The sequence below is a fragment of the Crassostrea angulata genome, chromosome 8, assembly GCF_025612915.1.
Source record: "Crassostrea angulata isolate pt1a10 chromosome 8, ASM2561291v2, whole genome shotgun sequence".
NCBI lineage: Eukaryota > Metazoa > Mollusca > Bivalvia > Ostreida > Ostreidae > Magallana > Magallana angulata.
In genome coordinates this window covers 30,632,874-30,646,126 of record NC_069118.1, presented here as the reverse complement: position 1 = coordinate 30,646,126, position 13,253 = coordinate 30,632,874, and the positions used below count along the sequence as shown (strand labels likewise).

Genomic DNA, 13,253 nt, shown 5'->3' with positions numbered 1-13,253 from the left:
AAATACACACATCTTTGTTTGCAGTGCTTATTTACATCTTTAGAGATTTACTTACAAAAAAAGTAAACATTTGTATGACTTATATGTAATTATTGTCAATTTTGGTGCGGTGGGGGGTAGGGGGGTAGGAAACTACAGAGAAACTTAACTTGGCTGTGAAACAAATGCTTTTATTCTTTCTTGTTGATATATCAATGAATGAATTATAACAAAATATATGTACAACAATTAGGTATGTAGGTATCCTTCTATATTGAAAACAATTCCAAAAGTAAGACTCATTATAAGTTGTTTACTGAGGAAAAGGAAAAAAATTGTATTTATTAATAATTCCGTATGATGTGATAATATCTCAATGATTTGTTTATAATCATAGTACTAGTGTATCACTGTATGCATACATAAAAACGATAAGTAAATTGCTTATATTTATTAGTGAAACAAGACAGATTATTTATATTTAGATTATTTAGATACATGTACTAATCTTCATGCGGGGATCTAGAAAGGAGGGGGTCAGGGGATCTGGACCCCCTCCTCGGGAAAATTGGAGCTTATTAAATTTACATAGTAATTTTTTTAAAAATTGGCCTAGGACCCCCTACAGAAAAAATTAGCTACGCTTATGAAGTTCTCTACCATAACCGCATTTTTACACAAAAGGGGTGAATAAACCCGGGTTTTAAACTATTACTGGTGGTGAAATACCTTAGGGTTCAAACGCATCAGGTGGAAATGCACCAGGGCAAACAAAATCACTTAGATCCGCGAAGCACACTGCATTATTACTAGTCTACTTAGATATTCTGTGTAAAAGTAAATACAAATAATTATTTAGTTAGGTAGGGAGAAGTGAACATAGCATTTATTTGTATATGTTTGATGTCGCTAGGATACATATTTTCAGATCCTTGATTTGATTGGTTAATTTAGATATTGAATCTCGAATTTCGAATCTCGAATCTCGTATTTCGAATCTCGTATTTCGAATCTCGAATCTCGAATGATCCTTCTCGGCTTTCGTACACCTCGGTTTTGTATAAAATATCGTATATCTAAAATCTGAGTACCTAAATAAATCACTTAATTGCAAGGGCATACACTTACCTGATCCCGACAAACTTTTACATGTGAATTTGAAATATGCTATGTAACTTAAAAACTTCTACGATCCTTGTAAAATCTTACAAATTAATTATTTTTAATGAAATTAACCCTGTGACCCTCAAAATCATTCAACATATGCATTATAAATTACGGTTTCTACGAACAAATATTCTTATCTTAAAAAGTTCGCACCGTTTTTCAAAATATACGATATAACATCAAGTTATTTCATAATTCAGTTGTGAATTTTGACATGATTATGCCCTTGCAATATTGAATTATTTAAATGACCTCAAAACCACAAATACATCTGCTTGTACCATGCGACTGCCATATCACGTGACCACTATGAACATTAAATATTGTACTGTTATATATATATTTTTGAAATATATTACATTTGAGTGACTGTTATTGATTTTAAAAAGGACATGCCAGTTTAACTAAAGTATACGTGTTTTCATCACAAAAATTTGCCCATATTTTTATTGACCGCCTTAACTGTACTGCGTGGCATTGATAAGTGGATTATTTCGTAATCGATCAGAATTTTAGCTATACCAATCACAACTCCTTTTGCCTTTTCGTCAGAGATTCAAAAACTCGGGAAGTTGCGAATGCTTTAGCAACATGCACTGAATGGTGTTAGACTTCAAATATTTACATCTACCGAGCATGGTTTCCTCTATTTCTGACGGAAAATTATATTTAATTCGTAGCTCTACAGAATCAGACAGGGCTAAAATTTACACGCCCCGTTCAATTTATCGTTTGGTCGAAACCTACAGCGACCTAAGAAAAATTATGGACTGCACGAAATAATCATGTTGATGTCAGTGCCCATCTCCTAGTGGGCTATAGGAGACGATTTGGCTGTTTCTTTAAGCTAACGTACTAATGTACGTTAAAAGTAATTTAGTGAATTTTACTGGTGATTTATTCGGAATATGAAGGTGGCGATCAATGCAGAAAATATTTCATAACCTACGATAACGCGGGTTATGAATTAATTTTTTTCTGCAATGTCACTACCTTCATATCCCAAATGAATCACCAAAGAAAGCATTTTATTGTTTAAATGAAAAAAAAATGTTTGTTCCTTCTTGATACATACTGATCGACAAAAATACATTATCTACATGAGAGAGAGAGAGAGAGAGAGAGAGAGAGAGAGAGAGAGAGAGAGAGAGAGAGAGTATTAGCAAACACTAAACACATCAATATTCATATTTATATCATCATTTATTTGTAGACCTTTATAAAAAGAGAAAAGCCTCACATTCTTTCTACAAAAATTGACAAAAAAATCTATATCAAATAAAACAGCAAAAAAATAAATACAAAATTTGCAGGTGACAATATAATCAATATACATGTACAATTTGCACTTCGTTCTTTCACACATTTAAAAAATCACAGACATTCATCTCATCAAGACAGTTATACTTTTGTGTAGATCTATATAATTACATGTATATATTTTTTTATCCCTTGGGGAACTTGGAATGATAAAGCTTTCAATGTTTTGCAAATTCGAGGGAACAGAAAAAATCTTTTCATCCAATCGGATGCATAAAAAGATCATCACATAATATATGTTTTTTTACAAAGGGGCAAAAAATTTATCTGATTGACATGTATTGAATATTGCAAATACATACTGGTGACTGCATGAACATGAAAATACAACACTTGCTTTTGAGGCACCTTTCTTTACATATGTGACACCTCAAAATGATTTAGGATGGATAATATATTTTTTGACTGACTTGCAACAGATACACTTCCCCTCCCCCCTTTTTCAATAGCATACATTTGCATACCACCCCCGTCTTTGGAATACTTGTTCACAATGTTAAATACTGGCTAAATTTCTTGGAATTCAGTGATCAGATACACGAGATTAAAAGCCGATACATTTATATCTCAAACAAAATGCTCCTCTTCTCAAGTTTTGCATTCCATAACGATTTATACAATACACAACTTTATAGAATACTAAAATTAAATACATTTAAAATGCACATAAACATGAATTAGGCAACATATGAAAATATGATTACATATCACATTAAGCACAAATTTGGATCCTACTGGCTAGAATCTCGTTCTATCAACTAGCAAACCAATGAGATCAATTAAAAGAAAACTCAGATCTTAACGCAATCTCAATGCTTCTTTTGTAGTATTTGTACCAAAGGTAGAGGGAAAAAAATATACAGACTTCAACCATTCAGAAATTAAAGGCGACAAATATCGGAATATGGTTTGGAAGAGTAATATGTCTGACAATTTGATATTTACAAAATTTCGTATGATCATATATAACATGATGAACAAGTTATGGCACAACCGCTGGATTTGCAATATTCCAATAAATAGCTGCTGTAGAGATAATTCACACGGTTTTACATTCTGGAATTTTATACTGGAAGATTTCAACTCCTTTCAATTAACTTTCCCAATTTTTTGCGAGCGAACCACAAAGAAAATATATTAAACAAAAAATGGAATAACACAATTACATCATGCTACATTGTACCATTTTTTAAAAACGATATTTTCGATTGATCAACTATATACATCAATCAATCATTAACATAGAAACAATATACATGTAATAAACACGATCTCAATGCTGCTGATATTAAAGCTATTCATGGCCTGCATAATTGGAATTCTTCTGGAATGTTTCTTTGATGAACGATGTATTATTTAAAAAAAAAATAAAAGTATAATAGCACATTGACCTGAGACCAAACAAAAATATGGAAAAAAAAAATATGCTCCGAAAGCTAGCATGGAAGTTCTTACAGAATGGGAATGGAAACATAATCTCCCAGTATTTCACTTATAAACTCTAATATTTGGTAAAAATTGTATTGAAAAATGCTTTAAAAAGTATAAAAAAAGACAAAATTAATAAAGAATGGAATGTTAGTTGGAATGCATTAACAACATAATAGATGTTAAAAAATAAACAATAAAGTCAACTAAGAGTTTGTCAACATGCTTCATCAATATTATGCTTAGGTTATAATCGAGTGAAGTTGATTAGATGATGAGATGATTAATGGATGGAATGAGGAGAGGATCCAAAAGGGGTGTCAGACGGTCGTCTCGTCGCTGCATCTGAAAGACAGAAAAAATAAATCTCTAAACTCATGCAAAACATCATGCAGATTTAAAGAGCGTTCGTAAATAACTTCATGCAAACAACAGTATACCAAGTTACCAATAACACAACAGAACGAAACAGAAAAACAACAGAAATATAGAGAGTATCTGTTGGTATTGCACTGACTTTTTCTTTTTATTAAATAACACTAAGGTCAAATGGTGTACTCTTCTGTTATTAGCATGATTATAAACTAAAGTGAAGACTAAATTTGACATAATTTATTGTTAACTGGGCATTTTGTATTGTTTTTAGGAGTGAACATTGTAATGGTCCTTCAAAGGATCCAAAATTTTGTTGCAAAATTGATGCAAAGAAGAAAAAGGACTTTGGAATTTTTTTTCTTAAAAAAAACTGTGTGGTGTTCACCCAGCTAAATTAATTAACTTACTCTGTGTCAGAAGAAATACTGCCATTGTGAGTTAACACCTGAACTTTCATCCGCGTTTCAGGTGGGGGAGGGGGTAAAATGTAAGGGCTCCGGGGGGAGGTGGTTGGATCAGCTACGAGGCTGTCCTTGCGCACAGGGGGTATAATGTAATCTCTGTGTCCTACAACATAAAGTACCAGTATGCACATGCAGCATTCAACGACATCAACCACAAAATCAACAGCTCCCATGCATCGATCATTTAACAACCCTTGCTGGCGGGTAGTGATTGTCAACAGCAAAATGGCACTATAATTTATAAAGCACTAGTCTTGCAGATTTGGGTACGCACTCAACATGGGAACTCTTCAGCAGCATGATTTTTACACAACAACATTGCACATTGCACATAAATCTTACATGTATATTCACAACAAATATTTACAACACACACATAGAATAAATTATCTGAAGTATTCAACAAAATAATAAATAGATCTGTATATATATGTACAATGAATGTAAAATGAAAGATGATTCATCTATATTCATGAAAATGTTGGCTATTACCGATGAAGTTTATTCACTGACGGATAATGATTGTCAAAATAAAATGCCATTTATCTTATCATTTTTTCCCCAAGAATAACTTAACAACTTATATACATGTACAATATGTTGCAATTTTGCTGCAACATAGTATTTTTCAAACTCTTCATCCAATAAACTTTTCTGAATTCATTCTGGTTTCTCTCTACAATCCCTATCATACACGCATAGACCATAATGGTGCACGTTTATCGTGTTATTCCGTAAGTGCCAAGCAGAATGTTTCTATGGCGACGGATACCTTGCAGTTCCTGCTGAGCAGGAAGTGTGACATCCGGCGGGTTGCTGGACACGATCTGCTGGTAATCGGACTCGCTCATGTGAAACCCTGACAAATTGGGGTCACCGGGCCAGTGTCCATAGTTAGGAACCGAGGTGTAAAGTGGAAGACCTGAAACAAAACAAGTCTTAAATAGAAAGGAACTTAAATCTATGTTGCATCATTCAATAGATAACGAAGGCCAAATTAAATATAAAATCCGTCTATAGGTATATCAATATGACCTACATTAGAAGTTTTTGATAGTCTCCATGGGGACTTAATTTGACCAAACCCAATATATGTACACATGGATGTGAATTACTTTCATTTGCCTTAATGTGTTTAGGTATTATTCACCCTTACAAGTCTTTTATAGTTAAACGATTTTGCAATTCTGAATCTTCAGTATGAAGTTATTCTACAAATCAACAGTTTGTAGAGTTCCTCAGTTTGTGTATACATGTAACATTATATTATAAATTTAAGGTACTATTGAGCAAACTCCTATGATTGTAAATATTCTTGACCTGAGTCCAAAGTTTGTAGGCCCTCCTGACCCGAGTCTGTATCCTTCAGTCGGTATGTATAATTATGTATGTGAACTCACCAGGGTGGCTGGGCTGCAGGTGTTTGAGATTCTGCTGGTTCTGCAGCGCCTCCGAGTCCTGGGGTGGAAGCTGACCTTGCTCCTGTTGTTGTTTCTTCTTCTTCATCTGTTCTTTGGCCTCTTCTGAAACCATGATGGCAAAAAATGTCATAAAAACATTAAAAAGTTTTGCTAAAGTTACAGCTGTATAAAATACATTTCTAGCCAGAGTTTTAAAAGAGATTACGAAGATATTTTAAAAAGCTCACCAATTTTCTTGTTTTTTGGCAGTTGTTTCTCCCATGATGGCCCTATGTCAAAATCGTCCTCTTCATCGGACGAGTGACTGGAAGCTAGCTCTATACTGGCCTGGCCAATGGAGACATCACTCTCAGAGTCCGAGTCATGGTTCCTGCGTTTACGGTGACTCCTCCTCCCTGGTACATGTACGTCTCCCTCTGATAATCAAAATTCTCAATGCTAAGATATGGAACCTTCAAGTCTTGTTTATAGCAAGTATGCACTTATTAAAAGTCTAATTTGTTCGAATGAGATAGTGGGCATAATATAATATTAAGGAATTTTTTTTAACAATTTTTAGAACAAGTTTAACTTAAGATATTTTTTAAAAAATTTAAGCATACAATGACAAAACCAAAGCATCTATCTCATCATAGAAGATTTGTACCCTCAAAAACAAATAAAACTGACTTCCAAAAAAAATCAAAACACTGACCCTCCCCAGATTTCTGATGGTATGCGTTGTCGTAGGCGTAGGAGGGGGCGTGGCCGGAGGTGGAGGTGTCAGTACTGCGTAGGTAGTCGTCTCCCTTGTACAGCCCCCCACTGCTCTTACTGGTCGATCTAGAAGTGGTGGAGGTGGTGGAGATCCCCACATTGGTCCGATTGATGTAGCCGTCGATGGAGGAGTCCCTTCTATAGGCCAGGGCTGACCGCTGTAGAAGGCATAGAACATCATTGAAGACAATATTCAAAGAAATGGAAACAGCAAAATAACGCCATTCTACAGTTTTTCAGGTATTTGTGGCATAAGCCTGAAGGGTAGTGTAGAAATTAACATCACTGACATAATCATTGAATAAAACATTCAATTTTCTACTTCAACTTCACTACAAAATCAAAAGAAAAGGTAAATAAATTCTATCTAATTAGCCATTGTTAATCATTGTTTTTGTTATTTTCCTGACTTACTGATATGGAGGGTCGGCTCCCGACCATTGAGTCGTCCGGGTCCATTTTCTTTCCCTGCATCTTATACCACTGCTTCTTCAGGTTGTATCGCACCTACATTGATATTGTAAATTTTTAGATCAAACATCTCATCGTTAATTTGTATCTCTTTAGAAGGAAAATTTTTTTTTAAATCAAGATGTAGCTTACTGTAAAGAGGAAACCTGCTTACAGCTTGGGAAATTGATAATTCACAATATGAAAATATTACAGACTGAATTATATGATTTTTCCGCTGCCCAGTAACAACAGTGTTTTCAGAGTTGGTCCTAGACCTACCTTTTTATCTCCAACAATGTAGGCCAGGAAGATAAAGAGTCCTTGAAGGAATGCAAATCCAGCGTAGACATAGTGCAAGGGCTGGAGGTCATAGTTCACAGAAAGTAGTCCCAAAATCCAGGTGATCCCCAGCAGGAGCAGTAATATCACCCCAGAGAAAATCCGAGCCCTAAAAGAAGTGGTATGTGACAAATATTATGCATTGGCACCCCTGAGACACTTGAACACAAAATAATTAACAGAATAATTATTAATAAGGAATCTTACAATAAATCTGGTGATCAACTAAATGAAATATGGTTGTTAACAAATTTTGGTTTTAATAATGACTAACTTTGTAAATAAATCTTGATGTTCATGTACATGTATTAAGTAAGTGATTTTTTTCCTTCTTTTTATTGCAAAGATTTTCAAGTCACTTTTTAAAAATTTCCATGTTAGTTTACCTGAAGCTTGTAATATCAGACACATTGACTTTCTCCTGACAGCTAGAGTGTAAGGCTAAAACAAACATCATGATGGTGGCCTGAAAGGAAATGATTCGTGAATCAAAGTACTGACAAGATTTTAGTGGAACTGACCGACATGTAGGACTTGGTCTATATAATGATCAAAGGATGAATATTGTGTTAACAGTATGTTAACTTTGTAATCTTTAAAAGAAATCTAAAGATTTCCATCTCATTTATCTTGTCTAGATATAAAATTTCATTGAACTACTTACGGGAATGACAAAAGCCACTGGTCCAGCAAAACTCCAGATGAACGTCTCCGATATATCCATCCAACAGCTGAAATTTCATGGAATTTTGAAAAACATATGAGACTTTATCATATCACTGGTTTCATTTGAGAAAAAAAACTACAATATCACGTGACATTATCATGTAATAATTGCTAGCATTTAGAAAAGGAGTTCCTTATCAATAAATTAATGAACTATAATTCAATTCATCACTGCTACAGATTTAGATTTTTATTGGTTTTAGACTTAACAATTCAAAATGTCTTTCTTATAAACTATATATTTTTCACATCATGAATAAATCTTGTTTTAAATTTTTCTAAATTGATATGTTCATGTTTAAAGGGATATTATCAATAACACTTACAATGAGCTGTTTCCATAGCCGTCAGTGTACAGGCCCACAGACAAACCCACGATGATTCCTGGGATCACTGCAACAGATAGAAGACAAGGTTATATGCCAGCTAGGAGTACCTTACTCCCAATAAAACAACAGTATTATACCTCCTCCTGTAACACTGTGTAACTTATGAATCATTAGAACTCATGTACGTTAACTTCTTGAAGTGCAATTAAAATTTTTTTTAAACCTCCAAAGGGAGATTGTTTTATCGTTTCCATCTGAAAATTCTTAGATAAAATGTAAATCAAATTTTTTTGGAAAAAATTGACAAAACTTAAGCTTTCCGGAATTCTTAATTATTTAATTTTTCAATATGTTGAAATCTCTCAAATTTAATTGCCAATTCAAACGATGGCCCTGGGAAGGCAATAATGAAAAAATTAAAATGGTGGCAAAAATAATCCAGTATCATTTGTCTTTTACAACGAAAAAAACCCCCAATCATTCCCACTTTTGTAGAAAAAACAGAGAACAAAGATGGCCGACAACTGACCGTATCCAAGGAGATAGTAGAACTTCATGGTGCCGTGATTGATATCGCGGATCTCAATCAGACGTCGGTACAGGTGTAACATCTCCACAAACAGCCAGCTGAAGGCGGCCAGGTAAAAGTAGTGGAGACATATCGCCACCAGTCGACACATCAGCTATAATTAACAAAACACAGACATCTCTATTCATCTTCTGTAATGATGATTTTTTTTTTCAATAAAAGTAATGGCAAAATTACACAGAAAACTGGAAATCTCAGGTTTGAGACTTATAGCAAGATGAGGAACAAAATGTTCAAATTAAATCTGTTGCGATTGTTTTCAGAGTATATACTGCAACTCTGATGCTGTCTTTATAATTTTGGCTATAAATCTAGCAGTGTAAAAAATTAATCTCAAAAGAATTGTTAACAGTACAGGTTATATATACATGTAGTTTTGAGGGTATAATCAAAGTATTAATAGTTTGAAATTCTCAGAAAAAAGAAATTCATATACTGCAGCCCGCCCTTCTTGTAAAATTATTTCTTTTATCTTGTGTCACAAGTTCTGACGAAAAAATTACAGTATTAAAAACTCCAGAGTGACTTTGACCAGCTACTTATCTCCGATATATTTTTCCGTGCTCTAATTACATTTCCCCTCACCTTACTGGACACCCTGTACACTCCTGTGATGAAGGCTAACTCGGCCACAAACATTGTAAAGACCAGGTTCACTAGGATGCTGTTGGCGTTACACTGGAGGCGCTTGAAGGAACAGAAGATGACGAAGGACACAAACAGACAGACCAGCGAGATCCCGATCCCCACGAAGCTGAAGATGACCAGGGAGATCACCGCTTTTGATACGTACTGGATTTAAAAGAAAAAAGTCAATTAAAAATTAAAGTTAGTTTTAGCATATCTTCATTAAAAATTCTAATATTTTTAAAAAGAGAATCATCAATATTCAAAACTCTTTTTTTTCACTAACAAATATATTAATTTTACATTAAAAAAAACCCCATTTATCTAAAATTTAATATACACTGTATATGGCCAAGAAATATAAGTTTAATATTACACAATTCAAGAAATCAACTTTCATACACTTAGTGTAACAGTGGTTGGGACCTGCAACTCACTTCAAAATATCAAAAGTATATAAAATACGAGACATTCAAGTTTATCTTCTAATTCTAACTGAAAAATCAAATACTACATGTATTACTTACTTCTGAGTCGGCCACTTCCATGAGAACTGAGAAAGAGGTCATGTGACTACAGGAACACACCACGTACATGTCCTTCTTGACCTCCGACCCTTGACCTGAGATTTCGACCTCGTACCTCTTGTCCACGGTGCAACCCTCACTCGACCACTGCCCTTGGTAACTGTGTTAACAAACAATAATCAGTTGAATTTTAATTCTGCAAAATTTAAACTGTTTTAAATTTTTTTTTACTTCACCATGCCTGAAATTAATTTATAAACTTAAGAGTTCCATATAAATTTCAAACCACAACATGTATGTACATCAAGCATATCATTCATCCTTTCATACTGGTTAAAATAATTATCTATACTCTAATTAGGAACCAAATTGACAGATTTCTGAAATCGGCATATTGAGACTGAATTTTCCTCATAAAGACAAGAAACAAACCTGTGGTCAGTGCCCGAGTCTGTGTGGTTACAGACCTTGTGGGGGCTGGTTTTCCAGTAAACACACTGCGGACTGGTGCGGTTGTCCTTGACCTTCTGTTTGAAGTGGAACTTGAGAGGTTCGGAGAATCCGGTCTTGATGGCACACCCCCTGTCCCTGATCAGTAGGGTGAACACTGGAGCATTCACCGCCAGCTCTCGCCCAGGGTTCTGACTGAAATACAAAAAAATTTTGTTAATTTTTTTTTTCATGATTTGTCTTTCCTTGTATGATAATAAGGATGTACAATGCTACAGATCACTCCTTTATTTCTTAATTGAAGAAAAATTGTTTATCAATTGGTGTTTAACTGCAAAATTTTCAGGAATGAGAAACGTTCACACAATGTACGATATGGAAGAGAGAAACTAAATCATGATTCAAATTTTCATGCACAGGTACAATATAAAATCTCAACAAACTCGGCACATTTCAACTATAAAAAGGTTCTTGTTTGTTAATTATAAAAGAGAAAATTAAAATCATATGTAACAAATATAATACATATACTTTTGATTACTTATCCGTATACAAGGAGCTAATAGTGAGTGAGGGATGAAGAAAATAGATGACTTCCTTACATAGTCCTTGATTTCCTTAAATAAGCGTGACATAATGATCATAAACATTCTACTGTAAATGCACTGTCTTTAAAATTTGGCATAACCTATCAGCCACCATAGATGAACAAAAGCCTAATCAGAACACTCCATACAATAAACACTGTTACAATAGTTAAACTCACACAACACTGGAGTGTAGGCTCCCGGCCCCGCGGGGCAGTAATTCACCGAGGGTGTCGAACATGATGTAGGAGACATAGAACTTGTCTGACCCCGGGGCCATGACCTGCTGGATGTACTCAGCCATAGAGGGGCTGATGGAGGGAGGCAGCAGAACGTGGGTCAGGTCATCAAACGTTGGGGGAGAGGCGACGATGTTGTCAAACTTTGGAATTTTCAGTCCGCTGGTGTTGCTGGAGGTCAAGGTGTCCACACTCAGAACTAAACAGCACAAGAAGAATTAATTATTGCAATTACCGACATTTTGTAAATGTTGAATTCAATTATTAAGTTATTACTGGCTTAGGATCAATTCTTGCCCAAGTACCACAAGTTCTTGTTCTTAAAATTGATCTTCACAATTTAACACACAAATAAAGTCAGTTGTGTGAGAACATCTAGCTGGCAAAAATGGTATTGGACAAGTAATGATAAGCACAGAGATGATATATTACATTAAAAGAATATATAAATATAAAAAATAGTTTAAGAAATATGATTGAAACCAGTTTACTCCTTAAATGTCAATAAACTGATAAGAATTACTTATTTCATACTAGAATATTCAAAATGTGAATCGAAAAGATTTTAATTAAATTTTTTTTTACAATTACTGCTGATATTTACCAATATGCTTGGACACGACACGGTATGGATTTTTCTGCATACTGTCCAGGTTCCTGGTCAGCAGATCCAGGTAGTTCTCCAGTCGGTAGAAGATTTCCGCTATCCCGCCAGACTCCTGGTTAATTCTACTCCACTCGTAGGCATGCTGGGGGTCCAACGCCCTGCTCAGGGCATCCAACAGGTTCTGAAAATGTAACCAAAAAATTGTCAGTAAGCCATAGAGATACTCAAATCTCCCTAAATTATCAAGTTGATAATAGAAATGAAATAGAGTAATTTGTGCACCGGCCAACAGCAGTCCTATTGTCATGAGACCTGCATGAGGCCAGGTGTATCTACTCTGGAGCACCTGTGAAATATTTCAGGGGAAGATTTCGACAATCACACAGAGTGAAATAGTGAAATGAGATAAAATTTCAATTGTTCTCCCAAAGATGAAGTCTCCCAAAGATGAAGTCACTATAAAACTGCTTCTGATGAGCAAAATATTAACCCTTATGTTAACCATCTAAACTTTATCTCATCAATTTTCTTTTTTTCAAAAAGCAATCTAACTTAATTCTACAAATTGTTTCGAGTTAGCACACACTGTCCACCAGACATTTAGCCTGTGTTTTACCTGTAGATAGTTGCTGTCCTGTTCCACGGTCAGACTCAGTCCATACTGCTTGTTCTCGTACTTCAGCAGTTGGTTGACCACCCTGTATGTGATGTTGATGTCGTTGCCAAACAGTACCTTGACATTAGACGTAGCACTGGCCAGCTTAGAGGCCAGAGTCTTGGCAACCAGGGTGGTGATGTTGAGTACTTTACGTTCTATTTGGTCAATCTGCAAGTATCAACACAGAGGGCAATTAAAAAACAATTAAAAGA

At 34.8% G+C, this 13,253-nt stretch overlaps 1 protein-coding gene across 2 annotated transcripts in view; it reads right to left on the bottom strand.

Moving 5' to 3' along the window:
- Window positions 1-2,330: 2,330 nt before the first annotated feature.
- The window catches only part of LOC128161501 (cadherin EGF LAG seven-pass G-type receptor 2-like), a 38,513-nt gene continuing 27,590 nt past the window's right edge, over window positions 2,331-13,253 (bottom strand). The window contains exons 17-34 of one of the 2 annotated variants that reach the window (XM_052824787.1): window positions 13,000-13,209; window positions 12,381-12,564; window positions 11,717-11,975; window positions 10,933-11,145; window positions 10,501-10,660; window positions 9,932-10,138; window positions 9,287-9,440; window positions 8,755-8,821; window positions 8,367-8,433; window positions 8,089-8,168; window positions 7,643-7,811; window positions 7,325-7,417; window positions 6,849-7,068; window positions 6,382-6,570; window positions 6,134-6,256; window positions 5,506-5,655; window positions 4,677-4,836; window positions 2,331-4,239 (exon numbers count right to left, since the gene is read on the bottom strand). In XM_052824787.1, the coding sequence (XP_052680747.1) occupies window positions 4,215-4,239; window positions 4,677-4,836; window positions 5,506-5,655; window positions 6,134-6,256; window positions 6,382-6,570; window positions 6,849-7,068; window positions 7,325-7,417; window positions 7,643-7,811; window positions 8,089-8,168; window positions 8,367-8,433; window positions 8,755-8,821; window positions 9,287-9,440; window positions 9,932-10,138; window positions 10,501-10,660; window positions 10,933-11,145; window positions 11,717-11,975; window positions 12,381-12,564; window positions 13,000-13,209 (2,730 nt within the window). In that variant the 3' untranslated portion in view covers window positions 2,331-4,214. The remainder of the gene's footprint in view (window positions 4,240-4,676; window positions 4,837-5,505; window positions 5,656-6,133; window positions 6,257-6,381; window positions 6,571-6,848; window positions 7,069-7,324; window positions 7,418-7,642; window positions 7,812-8,088; window positions 8,169-8,366; window positions 8,434-8,754; window positions 8,822-9,286; window positions 9,441-9,931; window positions 10,139-10,500; window positions 10,661-10,932; window positions 11,146-11,716; window positions 11,976-12,380; window positions 12,565-12,999; window positions 13,210-13,253) is intronic. The other variant, XM_052824788.1, reaches the window with a different exon arrangement.